This window comes from Brassica napus, chromosome C8 (genome assembly GCF_020379485.1).
Source record: "Brassica napus cultivar Da-Ae chromosome C8, Da-Ae, whole genome shotgun sequence".
NCBI classification, from domain to species: domain Eukaryota; kingdom Viridiplantae; phylum Streptophyta; class Magnoliopsida; order Brassicales; family Brassicaceae; genus Brassica; species Brassica napus.
This window is the reverse complement of record NC_063451.1, coordinates 28,333,808-28,358,020: the sequence shown is the minus strand read 5'-3', so window position 1 is coordinate 28,358,020 and position 24,213 is coordinate 28,333,808. Positions and strand designations below refer to the sequence as shown.

General features: G+C 39.1%; 1 protein-coding gene across 1 annotated transcript; it reads left to right on the top strand.

Moving 5' to 3' along the window:
• Positions 1–18,368: 18,368 nt before the first annotated feature.
• On the top strand, positions 18,369–21,131 carry LOC106402330 (wall-associated receptor kinase-like 8). The gene is made up of 3 exons (XM_013843042.3): positions 18,369–19,334; positions 19,408–19,512; positions 19,585–21,131. Exons 1-3 carry the CDS (start codon positions 18,425–18,427, stop codon positions 20,790–20,792), a joined length of 2,223 nt encoding a protein of 740 aa, XP_013698496.1. The 5' UTR covers positions 18,369–18,424; the 3' UTR covers positions 20,793–21,131.
• Positions 21,132–24,213: the final 3,082 nt, after the last annotated feature.

The window sequence follows — 24,213 nt, the reverse complement described above, 5'->3', positions numbered from 1 at the left end:
ATAAACATCATATATTATCAACAATTAAATTTTGGAAACAATAAAAAAAAGACAAGACCTTTGTATCTTGTACACAAACAAATAGAGCAACACATACAAAACATGATGCCTCATTAGATTTAAATAAATTTTGATATTTATTTTGCATACCTAGACCACATCGTACATGTTAAACACGTATCACTAAATATTAAAAATATAATTTAGCATCATTTCATACAAATAAAATAATATAAAACTAAGCCTGATTAAAATTTACATTGTGTCAAAAATAATTAATTCTAAAAGTCTTTTTTTTTTTTTTGACAAAAGTCTTTCTTTTGCCATGAGATCTTCTAAAGGTCCAACATTCACAACCTCACCAATAATATCTAAACACACAAAATATTATAGTGAGAAATTAATGAACAAAGAGAAATATAAATAAAACACATCAATGAAAACATAATCTGATATAGAAAACTCACCGATGAAGCTCCTTTTCGTATTGACGTCATAATATTTCTTTAAATCATGACAAAGAGTGACTTTTGGTTGCTATTTATAAATTCTTAAAATGCAGATGATTCGGTTTATATTATGTGGTATAGTCACCGTGGTGAAACTACTCTGAATAAAATAATCTTCTTGAAATAACTTAGTTCGGGAATTACCAACAAAACATTCATCAACAGAAGCATGAATCTCTGTTCCCTAAAATGTTTTTTTACAAAATAAGTGACTAACACCAAATCTAATGATTAGTATAAATCAATAACGAAAGAGAAAATACTATATTTATAAGAGCTTTTTGCAAAAGTGACTCAAAACTTGGAGTCAAACAGAAAACTAACATTTTCTTTTGACTCCTTTTTTTTTTGAGATTTTAACCCCACACCTGCACTTTATCTACGAAAATGCTATTAACATTTTTTTTTTTTTTTTTTCGAAAATGGCTTCTTTACTGTCTCAACCTCATCTTCTTCAAGTATTTACAATACTGCCACTGCAATGAATAGTGGCAACAACCTTGTACGAACTGTTTGGAGCTTTTAATGCCCTTTAATGCACGTAAATCTCTTTACACTCTCTCTGTTTCAATTGTTATGAACTAAAAACAACATTTCTTTCACTTTCTCTCTATATTCATCCAAAAAACTCAAGCTTTTGATTCAAAATATGGGCTATGGTTGCAGAGCCATATTTCTTTCGTTTTGACTTACGGTTGCTTTCGTTTGAGGTTCTGGGTGGTTGGAGAAGACCCTGTGTGCAAACGAAGTCATCTCACCTAGTTTAAGGTACGAATTTGAATTTTTTTTCAAGATCTGTTCGCGTAGAAGACTTACTAGTAAGTCATCTGTATGTAGAAGACTTACTGATGAGTCTTCTGGTCAAACGGACGACTTAAATTAAGTCGTCCAGCTTTGTTTGTTAAAAAAAAACACTTCAGACGACTTATATATACGTCGTCTACGAGAAACGGGCTAGTTTTGCATTTGACCGAATCGTGTCAGATCTTTGACTATTTCTGGACGACTTATAATTCAGTCGTCTCTGGGAAAGTTAAAATTTCAATATTTTATGAAAACTTGACGACTTACGTGTAAGTCGTCCTAGGTTAGTTTTGTAATTGAAAAATAAAACTTCATAATTTAACTTTAACCAGACGACTTAATATAAAGTCGTCCCTCCAGAAGACTTAATTTAAAGTCGTCCGGGGAAAGCAAAGTCGTCCAGAATTTTTCCCAATTTTCTGGTCAAACCTTGCTTATCCCGGACGACCTTAAATTAAGTCGTTTAGCTGGACGACTTTCATCTAAGTCGTCTGGAGAAAGTTAAATTTCAAGTTTTATTTTTCAACTAACCTAGGACGACTTACGTGTAAGTCGTCAAGTTTTCATAAAATATTGAAATTTTAACTTTCCCAGAGACGACTGAATTATAAGTCGTCCAGAAATAGTCAAAGATCTGACACGATTCGGTCAAATGCAAAACTAGCCCGTTTCTCGTAGACGACTTATATATAAGTCGTCTGAAGTTTTTTTTTTAACAAACAAAGCCGGACGACTTAGAATTAAGTCGTCCCTTTTAATTTTCAATTGCAGAAGTGACCTCTTTAGACGACTTACCTTTAAGTCTTCTGGACGACTTAATGCTAAGTCGTCTGCGGAAATGTTTATTGAACTTCTTCATTTCCCTTTTCTCTATGTTTACTAATGTGTTTTATTTTGAATATTTGCAGATGATTTTTCAGTTACATGCAGTGTATGGAGAATGGTTGTTGAGAGATTTCCATTGGGATTTTGTGGTTGATGATCTCAAAGGAGGAAGATTGTTTTTATTGAATGAAGATTCAACACATGCTGAACTTGTTGCAATGGCTCAAGAAGATTATAACATGGACATGAGAACAGTGAGTGTGGAGATTAGCTACTCATTACCAGCAGAAATGATGATGGCTCCAGGCAGTCTTCCCATTCATGTTACAAGTGATAGACAAGTTCGAAACTTGCTGGAGATACTCAAAACCCATAGAGTATGTCTTTGTGTATCAAGCCGCAGCAAGGTCGAAACGGTTTCAGAGAAAAGGGATATTGATGAAGCTGGTGAATGGGAAACAGATGTTGGTGATAATGATGAAGCTGGTGAATGGGAAGAAGATATTGGTGATAATGATGAAGCTGGTGAATGGGAAGAAGATGGGGAGGAGGAAAATGGGGAGGAGGATGCTGATAATTCTATTGTTGGTGAAACGGATCAGAATGGTGGGGATTACAGTCTTTATGGAAAGGTTCCAGATGAGGACGAGGAAGATGATGATAATATTTGTTTTGAAGAAATCCAAAAGACATATGCTAAGACAAATGCTATTGAAGGAGGAAAATCGAATGGTACCAGTATCTATGTCAACCAGAGTTTTGTTAGCAAGGGTGCTCTGCTTTCAGAGCTGCGGTTGGCAGCAGTGAGGGGTAAGTTTTCTTTCAAATTATACAAATCAACGAAAACTCTCGTTGTGGCAACATGTCCGGTTAGCTATTGTGGATGGAAGGTCAGAGCGAGTGTCAAACATGGGACAAACACGTTTTGGGTAACAAAGTATGTGGAAAAACATTTATGCTCAGCGGGAGACCGAATCGCTCAGCGGAGACACTGTACTCCGAAGTATGTAGGTAGTCTTTTCATTGATCGTGTTGGAATCATTGATGGGATAACTCCGCAGCATATCACTGATGCAATGAGGAACATGTTTGGCATGGCGCTTGATTACACCACTTCATACAGAGCACTGTTATATGCACAAAGATTGGTGAGAGGATCAGCAGAAGAAGGGTATTCGCGTCTGGCATCATATCTCGAGCAAATCTCCATTGCAAATCCTGATTCTATCACGGCGATAGAACTTGATTCTATGAAAAGATTTAAGTATCTATTTCTCTCTTTTGGAGCTTCTATCAAAGGTTTTAAGTATCAGAGAAGGGTCATTGTGGTGGATGGAACTCACCTAAGTGGAAAGTATGGAGGAACTATGTTAGTTGCAGCCGCACAAGATGGCAATTTTCAGATATTCCCATTGGCTTTTGGGATCGTGGATGAGGAAGATATACCTTCTTGGGAATGGTTTTTCACAAAATTGGCTAGTTGTATATCTCATGACAAGCCTCTGGTGATAGTCTCCGACCGGCACAAGGCCATTAAAAGTGCGTGTGATAAGGTGTTTCCTTGGGCAACCCGAGGAATATGTTATTATCACCTTCAAGATAACATTGTCAAAAAGTTTAAAGGGAAACATCTCATGTACTTGGTGAAAGGGGCTGCTTATGCTCACACGGTTTACGATTTTGACCGGTACATGGCTGAGATACGGAGTGCAAACCCGGAACTTGCAACGTATTTGGAGAAAGCCGACGTCAGGCTATGGTCAAGGGTTTATTGTAAGGGGAACAGGTTCAACATAAAAACAAGCAACATTGCTGAATCTATTAATTCCGCACTGAAGCGAGCAAGAGGATTTCCGATTACGTTCCTGCTGGAGTTCATAAGGCAGAAGTTAGGAAAATGGTATTGGAAAAGGAGACAAGATGCTTTGAGTCTCACAACTGAACATAGCGGGGGTGTTGAATACTTGCTTGCTGTTCGAGAAGAGATAGCGGGTACGATGACGGTCGAACCAATTGATGGATGGCATTTCTTTGTCAAAGGTGGCAAAATGGACTGTGTGGTTGATTTGGAACATGCAAAGTGTGATTGTGGTGTCTATGGAGTGGAGAAAATACCTTGCTCTCATGCTATAGCTGCTGGAATACATGCTGGTTTGCATATCTCCACACTTGTATGTCCACTGTACTCAAAGAATTATCTGTATGCAGGATACTCAGAGAATATATATCCTATCGTGTCACAACATATTGAGGAACGAGAATGCTTTCCTCCAGAACTAAAGCGTGGTCGGGGGAGACCGAAGAAATCAAGATGGCAATCTTGGTTGGAGCTATCTAGGATGAGAGGACACAAACCCAGGAAGAAACACAGGGCACGGAGATGCTCAAACTGCAAGGAAACTGGCCATACGAAACCACAATGTACACAAAATTTTTAAGTCGTCCAGTCTTGATTACCCGTCCAGACGACTAAAGTTTTAGACGACTAGATGAAGGTATGCTGTCCCAGACGACTATGTGCCTCTTAGGGATCGATATCCAAATAGCAACCCAATGCTTGTCGTCCAAGTTCACTGGCGCATAGATATCGTCAATGTCCTCCCCCCACTTCTTGTTTGATTGGCAAAATGAAGGTATTGATCCGTCATAAAAATACGACGCCCCACCAGGTAGAACTCTTCCTAAACCTTTGTGATCAGGTTCCGATGTTTTGAAGAGGTGATACTGCTCTCTCCAAGACTGGGAAAAGTTGTGATCCAGGAAGCACATTCGCTCGCTCCTGAAAGCTTGTGGGTTCTCCTGATACCTCTGCCTTAGCACATTAATCCAAGCATCTATATGCTGCATATTAAATATAACAAGTTAGAAGTTACCAGACGACTTAAATATAAGTCGTCTACGTGGTCGTCCAAGTAGATGACTTTCCAGACGACTTATAATAAGTCGTCTGGAAAGTAGTCTACTTGGACGACTTTGTAGACGACTTAAATCGTGAGCAGAAGACTTACGCAGTCTTCCAGCCATCCTCTGGCTGTCCGGAGGAAGTGGTACCACCTTGTTGGTGATGTACGTGGTTTGTCCTCGGTCTTAGTTAAATAATGGCTGCAAACAAAAAAAGCAATCAGTTTTGGACGACTAAATCAAGCTATTATGGGTAAAGCAATCACTTACGGATCAGTTTTCAACCAATCAGCGAGTTCCTTCAACCGATCTTTGTTTACTGGCGGAAATGGATTATAGGCTCCCACTTTATCTTTTTTTTTCTCTGCCGTATAAGGAGATCTCACAGTGGGAGCAGGTTTCTTCGCTCGTTTACTCTTTGCACGCTTGTCCAATACAACCAGGCTCGGTTCTGAAACTGGATCGCTTGGCTCGGTGGAAGCGAGGCTCAGTTGTTGATCGGTGGAAGCGAGGCTCGGTTGGTGATCGGTGGAAGTGACAGCAACAATCTCTTTGGAGGTCTTATTTACCGAGAATGCCTCGGTTGCTGTATCCTCCGGCAACCATCTCTGCAATAAAAGTTGCACACAAGTTAACTCTGGACGACTTAAACAAAAGTTGTCTGGACGACTAGTTGGACCTGGACGACTTAAAATTAAGTCTTCCGTGGTCAACTAGTCGTCCAGACAACTTACGTTTAAGTCGTCCAGGGTCAACTAGTCGTCCAGACAACTTTTACAGTCGTCTGGACAACTAGTTAACCCTGGATTTGATACTAACCTCTTTGATTTGAGGAGGCTGTTTCTTTTGAGGAGGAGGCTGTTTCTTTTGAGGAGGAGGCTGTTTCTTTTGAGGAGGAGGAGGCTGCTGTTTGGTTTGATGAGGAGGAGGCTGGTTACTAACCACGGTTTCTTTGGCATGAGGGGTAGGTTGTTTATCTTGAGGGGTAGCCTGTTTGTTTCTACCCCCGGTTTCTTTGGCAAGAGGGGTAGGCTGTTTATCTTGAGGGGTAGCCTGATTGGTGACACCAACCTTCTTCTCCACAGCTTCCAATCTATCGGACAACTTCCTAAACTCCCTCATGCACTTATTAAACCCTTTTTTCATGCAGTCAGCTACGCCCTTGAACATAATTTCCAACTCCTCTCTGGTCACCCCTCTAGCCTCTTCTCTAGCCTCTTCACTAGCCACTTTAGGAGCCTCTTTACGAGCTTTCTTCCGAGGTCTTGGATTGTCTTCCTCCTCCTCCTCCTCCTCCTCCAACACAACCATCTCTTTGGCCTTCTTTGATGGAGTCACAACCTTAGGTTTTGTATTGACCTTAGTACCAGTGACTTCCCAGCAATCCATGGTCCACTTCCACGGTCTCCGCTCATACATGACTTTAATGATGTTCTCCGCGGGCAGGTCCTCAACCTCAGAGTCCCATTTTGGCCACATTTCACTAATGTCCTTCTCAACAAAGTTGATCACGCGGGTCTGCAGTAAATAGAAGAATCGAGTTAGATATTTGAAAAAAAATACTAAATAGACGACTTAATTATAAGTCGTCTACTATGTCGTCCAGCTGGAAGACCTTCCAGACGACTTATAATAAGTCGTCTAATAAGTCGTCCAGATGGAAGACTTTCCAGACGACTTATAATAAGTCGTCTAATAAGTCGTCCAGATGGAAGACTTTCCAGACGACTTAATTAAGTCGTCCGATAAGTCGTCCAGCTGGACGACCTTCCAGACGACTTATAATAAGTCGTCTGCGCAGTCTTTTGGATTGAAGTAAATACCTGACTCAAGATAGCAGCTTTCATTGATCTGCGGCCTCTGCTGCCCTCGTAAGCCAGTATCGGTGGAGACGGACTGTCTGCTCTGGGACCACCAATACTAGCACCCAATTCCGGCATAGCTGTGTACGTCCAGACCTGAAGAACTTGTATAAACCCATCCACGGTGTAACAGCCAGCAATTTCTTTGTTCCACAAAGAGTCCATCAGCACCTTAAATGCGACTCTCCCCCATGGATAATTCTCAAACCGTTCTAAATCCATCACTAGCCTTGCCAGAGTAGATCGTGTAGCGGTTGAAAACTTTCTCCCTTCAATGAATCCAGTGAAGATGGAGAGGTACGCGAGCCGCTTGCGATCTTCCCTGGACCAATCCCCGCATCTCTGCAGTGCTGCTATTATCTGATCAGTAGTTGGCCCAGCTTCCAGATGAACTCCCAGCATCCCCCAGAAAGAAACCATCTCTGGGGTAACATCACATTTTGGTGTCTCAAGGTCCTCGATGTACTCGCAGTTTAGACCAGTGAGGTTTTCAAACTCTAACAGTGAAAACCTCAAAGGTTCTGGACCAACGAGAGACCACATCTCATACTTCTTCTTAATGTCCAGCTTGAAACTGAGCATGTAGTGAACCAGCCTTGAAGCCCAACCAAATCCCTGCTCCTTGAACTTGATGAAAACTCCCAAACTCGACTCCTTGAGCTCTTCAAATTCGTCATCAGTAAGAGCTTTCCTAAGAGCAGTATGCAACTTGCTGTTATCCGTATGATACGAAATGCTATTGTGGGCTTCTGGTTCTTCCCCTGATGTGTATAACCTACGGGGGAGTTCTGGAATATCCATCCTTTTTGTCTGCAAAATAATCAAAGACAACGATATAAGTCCAGACGACTTAGTAGACGACTTATAATTAAGTCGTCTGGAAAGTCTTCCAAATGGACGACTTATATTTAAGTCATCTACTAAGTCGTCCAGTTGGAAGACTTTCCAGACGACTTAAATTACTTACAAGTCTTCCAGTCGCAGAAGGAGTTGGAGTACTCGTCATTGCGGTTATAGATCTGAAAAAATAAACGTGAAACGGTGAGAATGAGTAAATTGATAGAGACAACGTTTTATGTTCATCTTTTCCTCGAGATTGATGACTTAGCGGCGTTAGGGTTTACAGAGAAACGGCGCTAAGGTTTACAGAGAAGAAGCGGCGGCGCTAGGGTTTAGAAGAAGCGGCGGCGCTAGTGTTTAGAACGTTGGTGACCACGGTGGCGAGGGCGACGGTTTGTTCGGAAATAGTGGAAGCGGCGGCGCTAGGGTTTAGAGGAATCGGCGGCGCTAGGGTTTAGAGGAATCGGCGGCGCTAGGGTTAGAAGAAGCTGCGGCGACAACGGTGAGAATGAAGTGAGATAGATAGCCGATGTTGAGAACGATGGTTTGTTCGGAAATCGTGGGAATTCGAAATCGCCTTTGAGAGAGAACTGTTAGGGTTTCTGAATATCGCGAAAAATGAAACAAAAAAAAAAATCACCTTATATATTGGGTAAATAATCCGGTTAGCTTTAAAATTACATTGGTAAACTTTAAGATTTGGTCCGGTTTAGACGACTTATTCTGGCTGATAATGTACAACAGACGACTTAATATTTAGTCGTCTGTTTTCAGACGACAAAATATTAAGTCGTCCTAGACCCTAAAATGAACCCCTAAACTAAAATGACTAGATTAACTAACTAACCACGTTATAAAATCAAATTATACTTAAATAGTGTTTACTATACACAGAAATGAACACGCATAAGTAATTTTAAAAATTTTCAAAAACGGTTTTAATGCTTTCCAAAATCTAACCCTAAGAACACATACAATACTACAACATATGTTGATGAAACATAAACTTAAGAATATCATGACTCACTACTTTCACTCATCTATGCTGAAAACAATTGAAATTTGTTATATCTTAATTTATACCTCCTAAGACATATGTTAATTACATAATTCCCATTTTTCACTTATCAAAATATTTTTTACAAAATTTTTAAATTATGTTTAAGACTAACTGTCCAGACGACTTTAAGTTAAGTCGTCTGGACGACTTATTTTCAAGTCGTCTAAACAGACGACTTGCGAGGGGTAGAAACGTAAAAAGAATTCCGTTTTTTTGTTTGGTCACAAGGGGATAGTTGTAATTTCAATAGCCTTTTAGGTTACTTTTGCCTTTGACCCAAGTTGGGGTATTGTTTTGGGTTTGACTCCAAGTTTTGAGTCACACTTGGCAATTCTCCCTATTTATAATGGTACCAACCAATACCAATTCAATCGAAAAGATTTTTGACATTTTTCATGTATTCCAAAGCTTCGATACTTTAATTTGAATGTTGTAACAATTTCTAACCAAATCAAAGCTCCAATAAAAACAAGAGAAGTGGGCTTCTTCTTTAAAAATATTGTTTGAAAATTATTATTTTATGTTGAGAAGTTTTGTAACTTTTGGTTGTATTGTCTTTTTTATTTTTTTTTTGCTAAAATATTTTGGTTGTATTGTCCATAAGGTGTTCACAAAAAAGGTTGTATTGTCCATCAAACATTTGATGACAATTGTATATACAAACATAGAGCTGGTATATTACTATTATAATATAAAGTAAGATAAGATATAATCGGCATTATAGATGGGTTCAATGTGTTAGCAATTACATATTATTTCAATATAAAATATATCACGATAAATATCACTTACATATTATATATATACTATTATTTAACTATAATAAAATCAAGATTATGTTACATATGGAGTAACAAATATGATTCTAAAAGCTCGTTCTTACGCAAAATAATTAAATTATGTCCTAACTCGTCACCCTGAACTAAACTCTGTTCTTGGGATGACTGCTTTTTTTCCCCTTTTTTTCCTCTTTTTTTGCTTCTGTTTTTGTTTGGAACATGATTACAGGTTTAATAGAAGCTTGATTTATAATATAGATTATCTCTTAACTCTTACACATACTTATTTTTAAATAATAATATTATTTAAATGAATTAATTAATGATTCAACTAAAAATTACTAAAAATATGATAAATAAGTAAAGCTACTTAAAATTATGGAGAATTTGAGAAATAAATAAAATTACCTAAAATCATGGATTAGATGACAAATAAGCAAATTTACTTCTCAAATAATAGTATCTAAAAATTACTGAAAATATGATAAATAAGTAAAACTACTTAAAAATTATGAAGAATTTGTGAAATAAACAAAATTACCTAAAATCATGGATTACATGACAAATAAACAAATTCACTTCTCAAATAATAGTATATATATATATATATATATATATATATATATTTACCTTCAAATGTAAAACCTATAACACCTGAGAAGTGTGTCCTTGAGTATGTGTTACACTACTTCCACTATGAGCATTTGATTAAACTCTCTGTCGCAAGCACATCCTCTGTCTGGCCCAATGACCGTCTTATCGCTTGATAGAACTCAATCCATGAAGATGAACACGAGTCAACAGAACCAAAAAAAAACATAGGATTGGGACTACTTGCAGGGGAAGCAACTCTAGACAAATTCGTCTTTGGTGCATAACCAGTCAAAAAGGCTGGTTGTAACTTTCTCTAACTTAGTAGTCTTACAGTGTAGGTAAGCAAAGACAGACATGTAAAAAAAGTGGGAATTCATGGCGAAGATCATCTTTACCCAAATGGGAAAAGAGTCAAAAACTTTATAAACACAAAACAACAAACTCTCTAAAGCAGAAGAAAGAAGAAGACATGGTGTGACATTAGTGAGTGGTACGGGTCCTGCTTTTCAGACAAAGAAACATGTTATCAATGCTAGAAGATAAATGTGGAAAGCTGTGAAGGAATCTCTAGAGTATATATTCATTTAGGTTAAAGCAATGTCACTTCTTTGTTATATAAAAGAGACCATCAATATGTAGAGAGCTCAAAGGTTATTATGAATGAAAGTATAAGCATCTTTCAAAGAATTGTTTTTTTCTCATCTTGTACACGTTTTTGTTTCTAACTCGGTTCTAGCTCTACACATGGCATACTCACAATGCTATAGAGGTTTATGCAACTAATTTAACATTCAACCCATATCCACCGTTAAACGCATCCTAAGTAAATATTTTTAGTGCGCATACCTTAGATAGAGACAGCACAACGAGAAAGCGCAGAAGAAAGCTGATGACTAAATTCATTTTCAAATTTTGTGCACAAAAAAAAATCATCTTCAATTTTGTTCTCTTAAATTATGATCAATGCACATCCCTTAAACAACGTTGTTGTTTCAAAAGCCTAGAGGAAGAGATAGACTTGACCACTAAAAATATTTTCTTTGGATGTGTTTATCCGAGGATGTGTGTTGAATGTTAAATTAGTTGATTTTCAGAAACTGATTTTTTCTTCCACAACTTTGACGAAGGTGAGTTTAATAAAAAAACTTGTATTACTCAGTGATTCATGTTCCCTGATTAGTAGCTCTTATCGTTTTATAACTCCATCGCTTGTTGGCGTTCATTGTGTATTGACTAAACCGCAAGTGTTTTACAAAAATAAGATCCGAATAGATCTAGTAGTGATGCTTAAGCTGATTGTATATCCAAATCCTCTTGTCTGGTTTAGTCTGATTTGAAAAAAGTTCTTATAGGCTTTTTGAGCCATTAAAACCAACCAGCTTTTGATAGAAGAAAAGCCAAAGCTGATAGATTTCTGAGCTTTTCTATGTTTCTTCTTTACGTTTTCATGGGGAAGATTCTGAGCCAGAGTATGTGTGTGTATTTGAGAAGAGCAATGAAACATGGAAATTCGTTGGAAGATCGATAACCGGAGATAACCAGCTCTTTCTTTCCTTTTTAGCGGTTTAATAAAAAGAGTAACAAAAACCGCACCGAGCTCTAAACAGCACGTAGTTTACTTCCCAGCTGATAGACAGCGAGCTTTTCATCCCGTGGACAAGAATGTCGGCTAACATCGATAAATTCGCAGTCAAGGTAGTCAGTGCTGTCTTAACTAATATAATAGCCATGGCCGAAACACAAAATATGGACCCTTTTATAAATATTCTCTATATTTTTTCTTCATTGCTTTTGTTTTAACTTGAGCACTAAGACCTAAAACGAATAGAAAAAAAAGTACTCCAAAACTAATGGTGAGAGTATATATTTTTTATTGTTTTGTCTTTTAATAAATAAATTAGGTTTGTTTTGGACCTTTTCGATAATTTAACAGATTGAAATAAACCTTTAAAATAACACAAAAAAAAAATTTATGAACCCATGGAAAATGGCCATGTTGCCATGAGTAAGAGCCGGCACTGAAGGTCGTCCATGATTTTTGTCTACACTTGCGGCTATATCATTCATATTCATAGCTTTATATGCTTCATGTGTTAGGTGGTGATGATTCCATTTGCAGTTTCTGATTTGAGATTTTTTCTATGTTTTAGAACATTGCCAAAGGTCGAGTCTGCTTGAAGTGGAAAAACGCAGCTTTGAATTCTCAGTCTATACGACTCTCTGCACTCAGTAAATTCAAGTCCGGGAAAGTACCTACATTGCTTGGGACTGACGTTGCTAGCCTTGGATTGGAAATTCCTACTGTGATTTTCATGAATATTTCATGGTATCATATTGCCTAATGATCTATATTGCTTTTGACAATATCAGTGATCAATTATGACATTCCAAGGTACCTTCTGGTGAAAGTTTCATTTCTTTCACTGTGATTTTGAAGCTCACTGATATTCTAACTCTACATTTGGCTTGTTCATTGTTTGCTTAGAAGTTTTCTTTAAGTTTCCTCTGCAGACTGATGTGAACCTTATTCATGAAATAGAAGCGGAAGTTGGAAAACAGATGGAACTGTACAACTACAGAGAAATCACTGATAGTTTAGAATGTTTCACTCTGTGATACATTAAAGTACTTGTTTTATGTAATTAGCTCAATCTTATACAATAGTTATACAAGCTTCTCTTCACCATGGTGTTCTAGTATTATTAGGTTTTGGTTCATCTTGGTAATTGGTAGTATATGAGGAAAGTAAGAAGATTAGTTATTAGCCATGAGATATGTTGTCCATGCATCTTAAACTTCGAGCAAAGGCTGCTGAGACTTACGCAAGTTTCAGAATATGTAGGTATCAAATGCTAAAAGGGTGGCAATGATGAAGATGCTAGATGATGGATTCGAAGACAAGGTCAAAGACCTGAGGAAACTAAAACATAAAACACTTGCGGATAAAGGGATCCTTAAGATACGGAGCAAAAAGAGAAAAGCTGCACATTCTAAAAATAGTCTGGTAAGAAACATTCGCAAGTCCATTAGTTGGTTCAATGACGCGGTTACAAGCTGTCAAGCTAGTGACTATGGCATGAATATGAATGAATGATGAAAGAGGTGGAAGGTTCGAATCGGTTTTGTTACAGTTTGAAAGGTTTGAGTTGCATTAGTAGACACGTTTGTGGAAGTCAACAACGTAGTACTTGTTGAAGTAAGCTTGAAGAAAGCTTGAGTGACAAGCAATCCTAATCCTAAGTAGTTTATGATCTTTAAAGAGATAAGGATCAAAGTGTATTTAGGAGTTATCTATTTACAAGTGTTTCCTATTAGGATTAGGATATCTAAAGTCTTATATAAACACAATGTCATGAGATGACATTAGTGTGAGAATTGTGTGATTGAAAGCTTAAGTTTTGAGAGAGTTTCTTAAGCAATAAGAAGAGTTAGTTCTTATTAAATCTTTGAGTTCTTATCTTTACGCCATATTGTGGTATCAAAGCTTGAGGTTACGACAGGATGAGTGATCTTACCGTGGCAGAAACGCCAATGATGAAGAAAGAGGGAGGATCTTCCTCGATCAAGTGTCTGATACTAACCTCAACAAATTACACCGTGTGGACTATGAGAATGCGAATTCTACTTAGGGTGCACAAGGTTTGGGATGTCGTAGAAACAGAAACAGAAGATGATGCAAAGAACGACATGGCGATGGCATTATTATTTCAGTCAATACCCGAAACCCTCATCCTACAAGTGGGAGAGCTAAACACGGCTAAAAAAATATGGGACGCGATCAAGGCAAGATATGTCGGTGCAGAAAGAGTAAAGGAGGCTCGTTTACAAACACTAATGTCGGATTTTGATCGTCTCAAGATGAAAGATACAGAGACCATAGATGATTTTGTTGGAAAACTGGCTGAGATATCATCAAAATCTGCTGCTTTGGGAGAGGAAATCGAAGAACCTAAATTAGTCAAGAAGTTTTTAAAGTGTCTTCCCCGAAAGAAGTATATTTACATAGTGGCTGCATTAGAACAAGTATTAGACCTCAAGACAACTGGCTTTGAGGACATAGTAGGACGCCTTAAAGCGTATGAAGAGCGTGTTGCAGAGGAAGAAGAAGTTCAAGAAGATCAGGGCAAATTAATGTATGCCAACTTAGATTCTCAGTCGAACCGTGGAGTCACCGAACCACAGACAAACCGCTATGGTGATAATAGATGGAGAGGTCGTGGAGGAAGATATCAAAACAGAGGACGAGGTCGTGGTAGATATCCTCCACGTGATGCATCACGAGTCACTTGTTATCGTTGTGGTAAACTTGGTCATTATGTGACTGACTGTCCTGAGTTAAAATTGAAATTTCAAGACGCAGTAGAAAACGAGAAAGATGATACTCAGGAGGCTGATGAGCTTATGCTTCATGAGATAGTTTATCTAAACGAAGAGAAGGTGGTTCCAAGTAAATACGAAGTTGAGAATGGCGAAGACAACATCTGGTACCTAGACAACGGAGCCAGCAATCACATGAGTGGAGATAAAAGATATTTTTCAGACATTGATGAATTTATTACCGGAAAAGTCAGGTTTGGGGACGATTCTCGCATTGATATCAAAGGAAAAGAATCTATTGAGTTCTTGGACAAGAACGGAGAGCCAAGAAAGATTGTTGATGTCTATTTTATTCCTGATCTAAAGAGTAATATCATCTCACTAGGACAGGCCACAGAGTCGGGGTGTGACATAAGGATGAAAGATGAGCATCTCATTATGTATGATCGTGATGGAAGATTGATTGCTAAAGCTATTAGGTCAAAGAACCGACTATACAAGGTTCGAATGAAAATAAAGGAGGTGATGAGCATGCTAACAACTGCAGTCAGTGATGCAATCATGTGGCATTCAAGGTTAGGACACATAAACTTCGAGACAATGCGATCAATGGTACAGCGAGGGCTGGTCATTGGAGTTCCACCGGTTAACTTGGAGAAGAATGTCTGCGGCTCTTGCTTACTTGGAAAGCAAGCAAGACAATCCTTTCCTCAAGCAACAACTTATAGAGCTGAAAAATTACTTGAGCTTATACATGCTGACTTGTGCGGTCCTATAACGCCGGCTACGAGTGCTGGAAACAAATATTTATTTTTGTGATGATTGATGATCATTCTAGATATATGTGGACTGTACTACTTAAAGCAAAGAGTGATGCGTTTGGTAAATTCAAGATCTTTAAAAATCGAGTAGAGCAGGAGACAAAGATGAGGATACAGACTCTGAGAACAGACAGAGGAGGAGAATTTGTTTCAAACGATTTCAATGAGTATTGCGAAAACAAGGGCATCAAAAGACATCTTACAGCACTATACAGTCCTCAACAGAATGGGGTTGTCGAGAGACGCAACAGAACGTAGTTGGAGATGACAAGAAGCTGCTTGAAAGCTATGTCCATACCAAACTACCCGTGGGGAGAAGGAATCAGACATTCTACTTACCTACTAAATCGTGTAGCAACAAGGGCACTAAAGGATGTTACACCTTATGAAGCTTTGCGAGGAAGAAAGCCTAATATTGCTCACTTAAGGACGTTTGGATGCATTTGTTATGCTAAGATAGACTCCAAGTTCTTAAAGAAACTTGATGACAGATCGAGAATATTAGTGCACCTTGGGACAGAACCAGGGTCAAAGGCATATAGGTTGCTTGATCCTAATACTCAGAAAATAGTGGTCAGTAGAGATGTCGTGTTTGACGAATCAAAGGGATGGAACTGGAAGCAAGACACCTCAGAGAGTAACCAAGTTGGAAACTTCAAGGTCACGCTAGGAACCTTCGGTAATCATGGTATTCATACCGATGAATACAAAGAAACAGAGCAATGTAAGAACGAGATGGGAAGCTCTACTGTGAATCACAACACATCAATGGAGGAGAATGATACGAGTAGTGAAGAAGAAAAAGAAGGTGATGATCCGTTGATGTTGAGACGATCGGAGAGACTTCGGTCAAAGCCGGCGTATTTGGATGATTATGTGCTACTTGCTGAGTATGAGGGAGACAGGTTGCTGTTAAGCTTGAATGATGAACCAAGGAGTTTTCAAGAAGCAAGAGAGCTTAGAGAATGGATTCAGGCATGTGAAGATGAGATACGATCCATCACAAAGCTTGACTACTGGAGTCTTGTTGATCTACCGCAGGGAGTAAAGCCAATAGGTTTAAAATGGATTTTCAAGATCGAACGAAACGCAGACGGAAGCATTAACAAGTACAAAGCTCGTCTTGTCGCGAACGGTTATGTGCAACAACACGGAGTAGATTATGAAGAAGTATTTGCACCAGTAGCAAGAATCGAAACCATACGTCTTTTGATCAATCTTGCAGCCTCCTATGGATGGGAGATCCATCATCTCGATGTTAAAACAGCGTTCCTGCATGGAGAACTAAAGGAAACGGTATATGTCACTCAACCAGAAGGCTTTGAAGTAAAAGGAAGTGAGAAGAGAGTTTATAAGCTAAGAAAGGCTCTCTACGGTCTCAAGCAAGCACCGAGGGCTTGGAACTACAAGTTGAACAATATCTTGGTTAGTCTACGGTTTGAGAGATGCGTAAAGGAGCCATCTGTGTATCGAAGACCAGTATATGGAGATCTTCTTATTGTTGCGGTGTATGTAGATGATCTGTTTGTTACCGGCACGAATCTGAAGGTGATCGAAGATTTTAAGCTCGAGATGGCAATGAAGTTTGAGCTGAGTGACCTAGGGAGACTTACTTACTATCTTGGGATTGAGGTGAACCAGCATGCCGAAGGTATCTCGTTGTGTCAGAATCGGTATGCTCTCAAGATACTAGAAGAGGCTGGGATGAAGCTCTGCAATGCCGTTCAAACGCCTATGGAGATGGGACTGAAGTTAGCCAAGTCTGTACAAGAAAGAAACATTGATGCGACCGACTATAGGAAGATCATTGGGTGTTTTCGTTACTTACTTCATACCAGGTCAGACTTATCATACTGCATAGGAGTTCTTAGTAGGTATATGGCTAATCCTAAAGACTCTCACGGAGTGGCACTGAAGCAATGTTTACGGTATCTGAAAGGAACTGCTACACTTGGTTTAAACTTTGAACGATCAAGGTCTGAGACAGCAAGATTGGTTGGCTACAGCGACAGTAGCTATAATACAGATCCTGATGATGGAAGAAGCGTAACAGGGCATATATTTTATCTAGGAAGAAGCCCTATCACGTGGTGTTCTCAAAAGCAAGACACTGTGGCATTATCCTCTTGTGAAGCAGAGTTTATGGCTGCAACGGAGGCAGCAAGACAAGCAATCTGGTTACAAGATCTTCTTGGTGAGATCACAGGAGCTGTGTACAACAAGACTGTCATACGGATAGACAACCGTTCGACAATTGCGCTTTCTAAAAACCCAGTGTTTCATGGACGTAGCAAACACATACATTCAAGGTATTATTTCATTAGAGAGTGTGTTGAAAGAGAGTTGCTAGAAGTCGAACATGTACCAGGGAGTGAGCAAAAGGCAGACATTCTAACTAAGGCTTTGGGAAGAATCAAATACAAATAGATGAGAGGCTTAATGGGAGTTCAAGACTTGAAAGACATGGAGTTCAAGCTTAAGGGGAAGAATGTTGAAGTAAGCTTGAAGAATGCTTGAGTGACAAGCAATCCTAATCCTAAGTAGTTTATGATATTTAAAGAGATAAGGATCAAAGTGTATTTAGGAGTTACCTATTTACAAGTGTTTCCTATTAGGATTAGGATATCTAAAGTCTTATATAAACACAATGTCATGAGATGACATTAGTGTGAGAATTGTGTGATTGAAAGCTTAAGTTTTGAGAGAGTTTCTTAAGCAATAAGAAGAGTTAGTTTTTATTAAATCTTTGAGTTCTTATCTTTACGCTATAGTACTACGAAATGGAAACTGTGCATCGTGATCGTCTGTTTGATGGTGATGGTACGAACTATCACTCTAAAACTCTGCGTTTTGTTCGAAGAGGCTTAGCAAGAAGAAAGTTTGCATTTTTCTTACTTTGTTTTTGATAAAGAATATTTTTTTTTGACAATTAAGAGACGTATATTATCATCCTCTTTTAGTCTTTTTCATGGTAAGCCGAGCCCACTCACAATAAATGGTAAGGCTAAATTTTATGAGTCAAGGTCACCGTTGATGTAAACATGAAGCAGAAATAAAAACAAAAATGTTTGAATCTTGACTTATCTTTGTTTAACAAGACAGAGAGAAAGAGATGTGTCTGAACCAGAAACAAAACTTGTTGAGCTTTGAGTTCTCAAAGAGAGAGAGAGAGAGAAAAATGTGTTGTGATCTGAGACGTTTCTTTGTTGCATTGATTCTGTTGCGAATCTGCCAACACGCAGCAGCTTCTACTTCTTTCCCTCTCGCAAAACGTAACTGCAAAGGCCACTGTGGAGCTGTTAGTGTTCCTTACCCTTTTGGGATAGGCCAAGGTTGTTACGAGAACAAATGGTTCGAGATTGTTTGCAGAAACAGCAACTCATCAGACCAACAGCCAATACTTTTCTTGCCAAGCATCAAACGCCAAGTTACTAACTTCAACCTTGGATACTTCTTCTCCTTGTTGGTGTTGACCAAGTTTTACATTCAGAGTCCACTGAAACATTCAGGTTGTTCCATTGGAGATGCTGACTCGTCCCTGAATCTGACGGGAAGCCCATTCTTCATAACAGAGAGTAATAAGTTCACAGCTGTTGGATGCAACAACAAGGCGTCTATGAAGGCTACAGGGTTACAGATCCTGGGATGTGAAACGACATGTGGGAATAAGATACGGTCTTACAAAGATGCTAACGAGAGTTGTATTGGTTACAAATGCTGTCAGATGCCTATACCACCTGATCTTCAAGTGTTTGATGCGACGGTGGATAAGCTGGAACCAGGTAAAGAAGGATGTCAGGTTGCCTTCTTGACACAGTTGACCTTGTCAGGGTCTTTGTTCACGCCCCCTGAGTTATCAGAGTACAATGAATACACGACAATGGAGCTAGAATGGCGTCTTGATCTTTCCTCCATGTCTTCAACAGTTTTGCTATGCAAGAACAACACATTTGGTGATGGTTATCAATGTTCGTGTACAGATGGTTACGAAGGAAATCCTTACCTACCTGATGGATGTCAAGGTAATGTAACTTCCTTCTCAGATTGAATATAGAGCTTAAGTGTGGTCACTTATGTGTAACTTTCTCTCCATAGACATTGATGAATGCAGAATCCCACATAGTCACAACTGTGGAATGAACAAATGTGTGAATGTTATTGGATCATACAGATGTGAGAAAACTTTGTCAGCCATTTTAGGTAAGTTTTTAACATATTTTTTAACATAATCTTTGTAGATTGAGAGTGAAAAGTTTAAAACTTACAATGCAGGTGGAACTCTAAGTTCTGGACTGTTTCTTCTGGCCGTTGGTATGTGGTTGCTATGCAAGGTTCACAGAAAGCGGAAAGCAGCCAAGCAGAAGAAGAAGTTCTTCAAACGAAATGGAGGATTGTTGTTACAGCAACAAACACACGTCCTTCAATGCAGTGTCAACAGAACCAAGCTGTTCAGCTCCGGTGATCTGGAGAAGGCAACTGATAAATTCAACGCGAGCAGGATACTAGGGCAAGGTGGGCAAGGTACCGTTTACAAGGGGATGTTGGAAGATGGGATGATTGTTGCAGTCAAGAAGTCCAAAGCACTAGAGGAAGAGAATCTTGAAGAGTTCATCAATGAGATCATCCTTTTATCACAGATTAACCACAGAAACGTTGTCAAGATCTTAGGATGTTGTCTTGAGACAGAGGTGCCTATGTTGGTGTATGAGTTCATTCCCAACCGCAACCTATTTGATCATCTACATAACCCATCAGAAGACTTCCCAATGACTTGGGAAGTACGTCTCCGCGTCGCCTGGGAAGTTGCAGATGCCCTCTCCTACCTGCATTCAGCGACCTCTGTCCCAGTCTATCACAGAGATGTCAAGTCAACAAACATCTTGTTGGATGAAAAGCACAGTGCAAAAGTATCAGATTTTGGGATTTCGAGATCTGTTCCTCTAGATGATACTCACTTGACGACAGTGGTGCAAGGAACCGTTGGATATGTAGACCCAGAGTACCTCCAGTCGAACCACTTCACAGGGAAGAGTGACGTCTACAGCTTTGGGGTTGTGCTCATTGAGCTTGTAACTGGGGGAAGACCTGTCTCCCTTCTGAGGCCACAAGAAGTCAGGATGTTGGGAGCTTACTTCCTCGAAGCCATGAGGAATGACAGACTTCACGATATTCTCGATGCTCGCATCAAGGAGGAATGTGATCAAGAGGAGGTCCTTGCAGTAGCCAAACTTGCACGAAGGTGTCTGAGCTTGAACTCAGAACATCGTCCTACCATGAGAGACGTCTTTATTGAACTTGATAGGATGCAATCCAAGGGAAAAGGCACTCAAATCCAAGCACAGAAGGGTGAAGAGCATGACCACATCCATATCTCAATACCAGAGTCCATGTCACTCAGTTACACTTCTCCGGACATAGTCGTTGAAAACAGCTCATTCTTACCGGACTCAAAACCACTGATGCCTCACAAGACACAGTGACTAGAAAACCTATGCTCTTCACCTTCCAAGTACAGTGAACCTTCAGGTCTTATACCTTGTGTGAATGTACTCCATAACTACATCCAATAGTTCCTCTGTCTATAATTTATTTTACCGAATGTCTCTGAGGGATTCCTCTTATCTGCACACTATGTATCAAATTCAAAGAAATAAAAAAGAGATTACAAAAGAAGCAAACTATTTGTATCACTTTTATATAATCGTTAAGGTGTTTAAAGCATACACATGATACACCACTGGGTATCTTTAATGGACACATATAACAAATGATAAGTTTTGTAACACTCAAATAACTGAGAAAACATCAATCTTCTCTAACCTTGGCAATCCATAAATATTAATCAGCTACAGCGCAATGTTACCATAAGGTGTTAACTAATACCTTTGCTGGAAAATAAGTAACCATAATAGACAGCAAAGCAGCACGTAAGGCTATAATTTTCATTTCCAAGCTGCCATGAAAAATTATTACATGCTCATTTTTCTCTTCTTATCTTATTCACAAGCGATGCAACTTCTGCAGTAGAAATGCCCAAATGGAATGGTAAAGTTACATGTTTGTGAAAAATAGCTTAAAGCAGATACTAATGAAAAGTACCAAGTCTCCTCCATGGCTCCTCTTTTTTTCTTCAAACCATGCTCACAATTGAAGAATCGACTGTAATTTTACTCTAATAATATATGCATCCAGAGAGATTATATCGCCTTGGTTAAGGCAGAGAAGATACTTCCAAGGATACACAACCAATGATGGACCCACCAGCTGGAATACACATTGGTTTGGTCTCTCTCCAATTCAAAGGCCTATCCAAAGGGTTACACACCCTCACCACAGACAATCTCACAATGTCAAACCTCCCTGCCCCTGACTCTTCCTGTTGACATGAAGCAGAATTAAGCAGCTAGACTTGAGAATTAAGCTGCCAAACTTGAAACTATAAGGTTTTATAAAGTCTTATAAAGGTTTTATAAGGTTTTATAAGGCTTTATAAGAAGCACCAGACTTGAGTTTAGAAGCAGAAGACCAGACTTGAGAAGCAAAGAAGAAGAAGAGAGAAGGAGACCGTTGAATATTTTAAACAATAAATATTTTATTGTATTGTGTACTGAGTCAACTTGCCTTTAAAAGACTTGTATCTAGATCCACAATTTGAATTTTAAGGGAATAGAGTTTCTCCCAGATCTACTTTCTCTCTCTCTGTTCTTCAATGTTCTTCATCTACATCTCTTTATCCTCACATTCTTTCATGGTATCAGAGCAAGTAAGCTCCTGAGATTCATTCTTCTCTACTCTATTCTCTTTACTTCCACAAATCTCTGACTTTCCCTTTCTATTTTTGGTAAAGTTCATCATGTTCTTGAGTTGTTCTTCATTCCCAGAAAAAAAAAAAAAAAATGGAAAACTCGTACACTGATGTCTTTAAATCCGTGTCTATTCCGGTTACCCTCAAGGGAACCAACTACTTACTGTGGTCTAGACTTGTCAAAACCGCTTTTGGAGGCAGAGGTCTTTGGGAGTACGTTGTTGACGGCAAAGACACCAAGAAGACCATCCTAGGAGAGGATGGTAAAGAAGTTGTTGCTGCGGCTGAAGGAGGTGGAAAGAGAAGTCAGAAGGATCTCATGGTCCTTTCCATCATTCAGAATAGTCTTGAAACCTCTATCTTGGAAGCTTACTCCTACTGTGAAACTTCCAAGGAGCTGTGGGATACTCTCCAGAAGGTCGTATATGGAAATATATCTAACATCAGTAGGGTGTTTGAAGTCAAGAGGGCTATCAACACTCTCAGTCAAGAGGACACTGAATTTTTCAAGCATTTTGGGAAGTTCAGATCGTTGTGGGCCGAGTTAGAGATGCTAAGACCGGCCAGTCTTGATCCGGATGTACATAATGAGAGAAAGGAGCAAGACAAGGTCTTTGCTTTGTTGTTCACTCTCAACCCGGGTTATAGTGATCTAATCAAACACATTCTAAGAAGTGAGAAGCTTCCATCACTTGAGGAGCTTTGTGCTCAGATTCAAAAGGAGCAAGGCTCAGTGGGACTCTTTGGTGGCAAAGGAGACCTTATCATAGCTAACAAGGCTGAAGGAAATGAGCACAAACATGAGGGCATAGCTAACAAGGGGTATTACAAGCCAGAAGACAAGAAAGTGTGGGTGTGTGACCATTGCAAGAAAAAAGGTCACGGCAAAGACAAATGTTGGATCCTTTACCCACACCTCAAGCCTCAGAAGTTCAGGACACCTTATTCTGATGCAAGGGGGAACTTCTCTGGTGAAATGGGCGAGCCATCTACTCCTCGTCCCATGAACTCGGTTGCGGCTAGAGAAGGGAAGACCTTGGGATTCAGTGGCTGTTTTATCATGAGGACTACCCAAGATGAGATAATCAAGAGGTCTGGCCTTGATGCTCTCATCAAAGCCCTCAAGGAGAACTCTGGTAACACACTTGGTTTATCTTTGAATGCCTCTTATAAACTGTTCAATGCTCTTGTTACAACCTTAAATGCATCTGATAGCTTTAAGCCAGTAGTTATAGATTCTGGAGCTTCTCACCACATGATTAGTGATGCTAGGTTAATCAGTAATGTTAAGCCTGTCTTAGGCAATGTTATGATTGCAAATGGCGACAGCATACCAATAAAAGGTGTAGGAAACTTGAAACTATTTGAGAAAGATACTAAAGCATTTTATATGCCATCTTTTGCATCTAATCTATTATCTGTCAAGAAGGTTGCCACTGATCTTAACTGCAAGGTTATTTTTAGTCCTAATGATGTCGTATTTCAGGATATTGAGACTCTTAAGATGATCGGAAAGGGTGTTACTAAAGGGGACTTGTACCTGCTTGAAGACACCACGACTAGATCATGTTTACCTTATGCTTTTAGTTCAATCCCTGTCTTAGAAAATGATGTATTGTGGCATGCTAGGTTAGGCCATCCCCATTCTAGAGCACTGAACCTGTTATTGCCTAATGTTTATTTCAAAAATGATGGATGTGAAGCATGTATTCTTGGCAAACATTGCAAGACTGTGTTTCCCAAGTCATCTACTATCTATGAGAAATGCTTTGATCTTATACACTCTGATGTCTGGACTGCACCATGCACTTCTAGGGAAAATCATAGATATTTTGTCACCTTCATAGACCAGAAATCTAAATATACATGGCTGACTATGATACCATCTAAAGATAGAGTACTAGATGCATTTATAAACTTCCAGAGCTACATAACTAATCAGTTCAATGTTAAGATCAAAGTATTCAGGTCAGATAATGGAGGGGAATATACAAGCACAGCTTTCAAATCCCACTTGGCCAAGCATGGAATAAGCCATCAAACCAGCTGCCCTTACACTCCACAACAAAATGTTGTAGCTGAGAGGAAAAACCGAC

Excerpts from the sequence above, each read along its gene's own strand:
- LOC106402330 (XM_013843042.3), top strand. The coding sequence starts at position 18,425 with ATGTGTCTGAACCAGAAACAAAACTTGTTGAGCTTTGAGTTCTCAAAG. Across the intron at positions 19,335-19,407 it reads CCTACCTGATGGATGTCAAG|ACATTGATGAATGCAGAATC; the intron begins GTAATGTAACTT and ends TTCTCTCCATAG. Across the intron at positions 19,513-19,584 it reads AACTTTGTCAGCCATTTTAG|GTGGAACTCTAAGTTCTGGA; the intron begins GTAAGTTTTTAA and ends CTTACAATGCAG.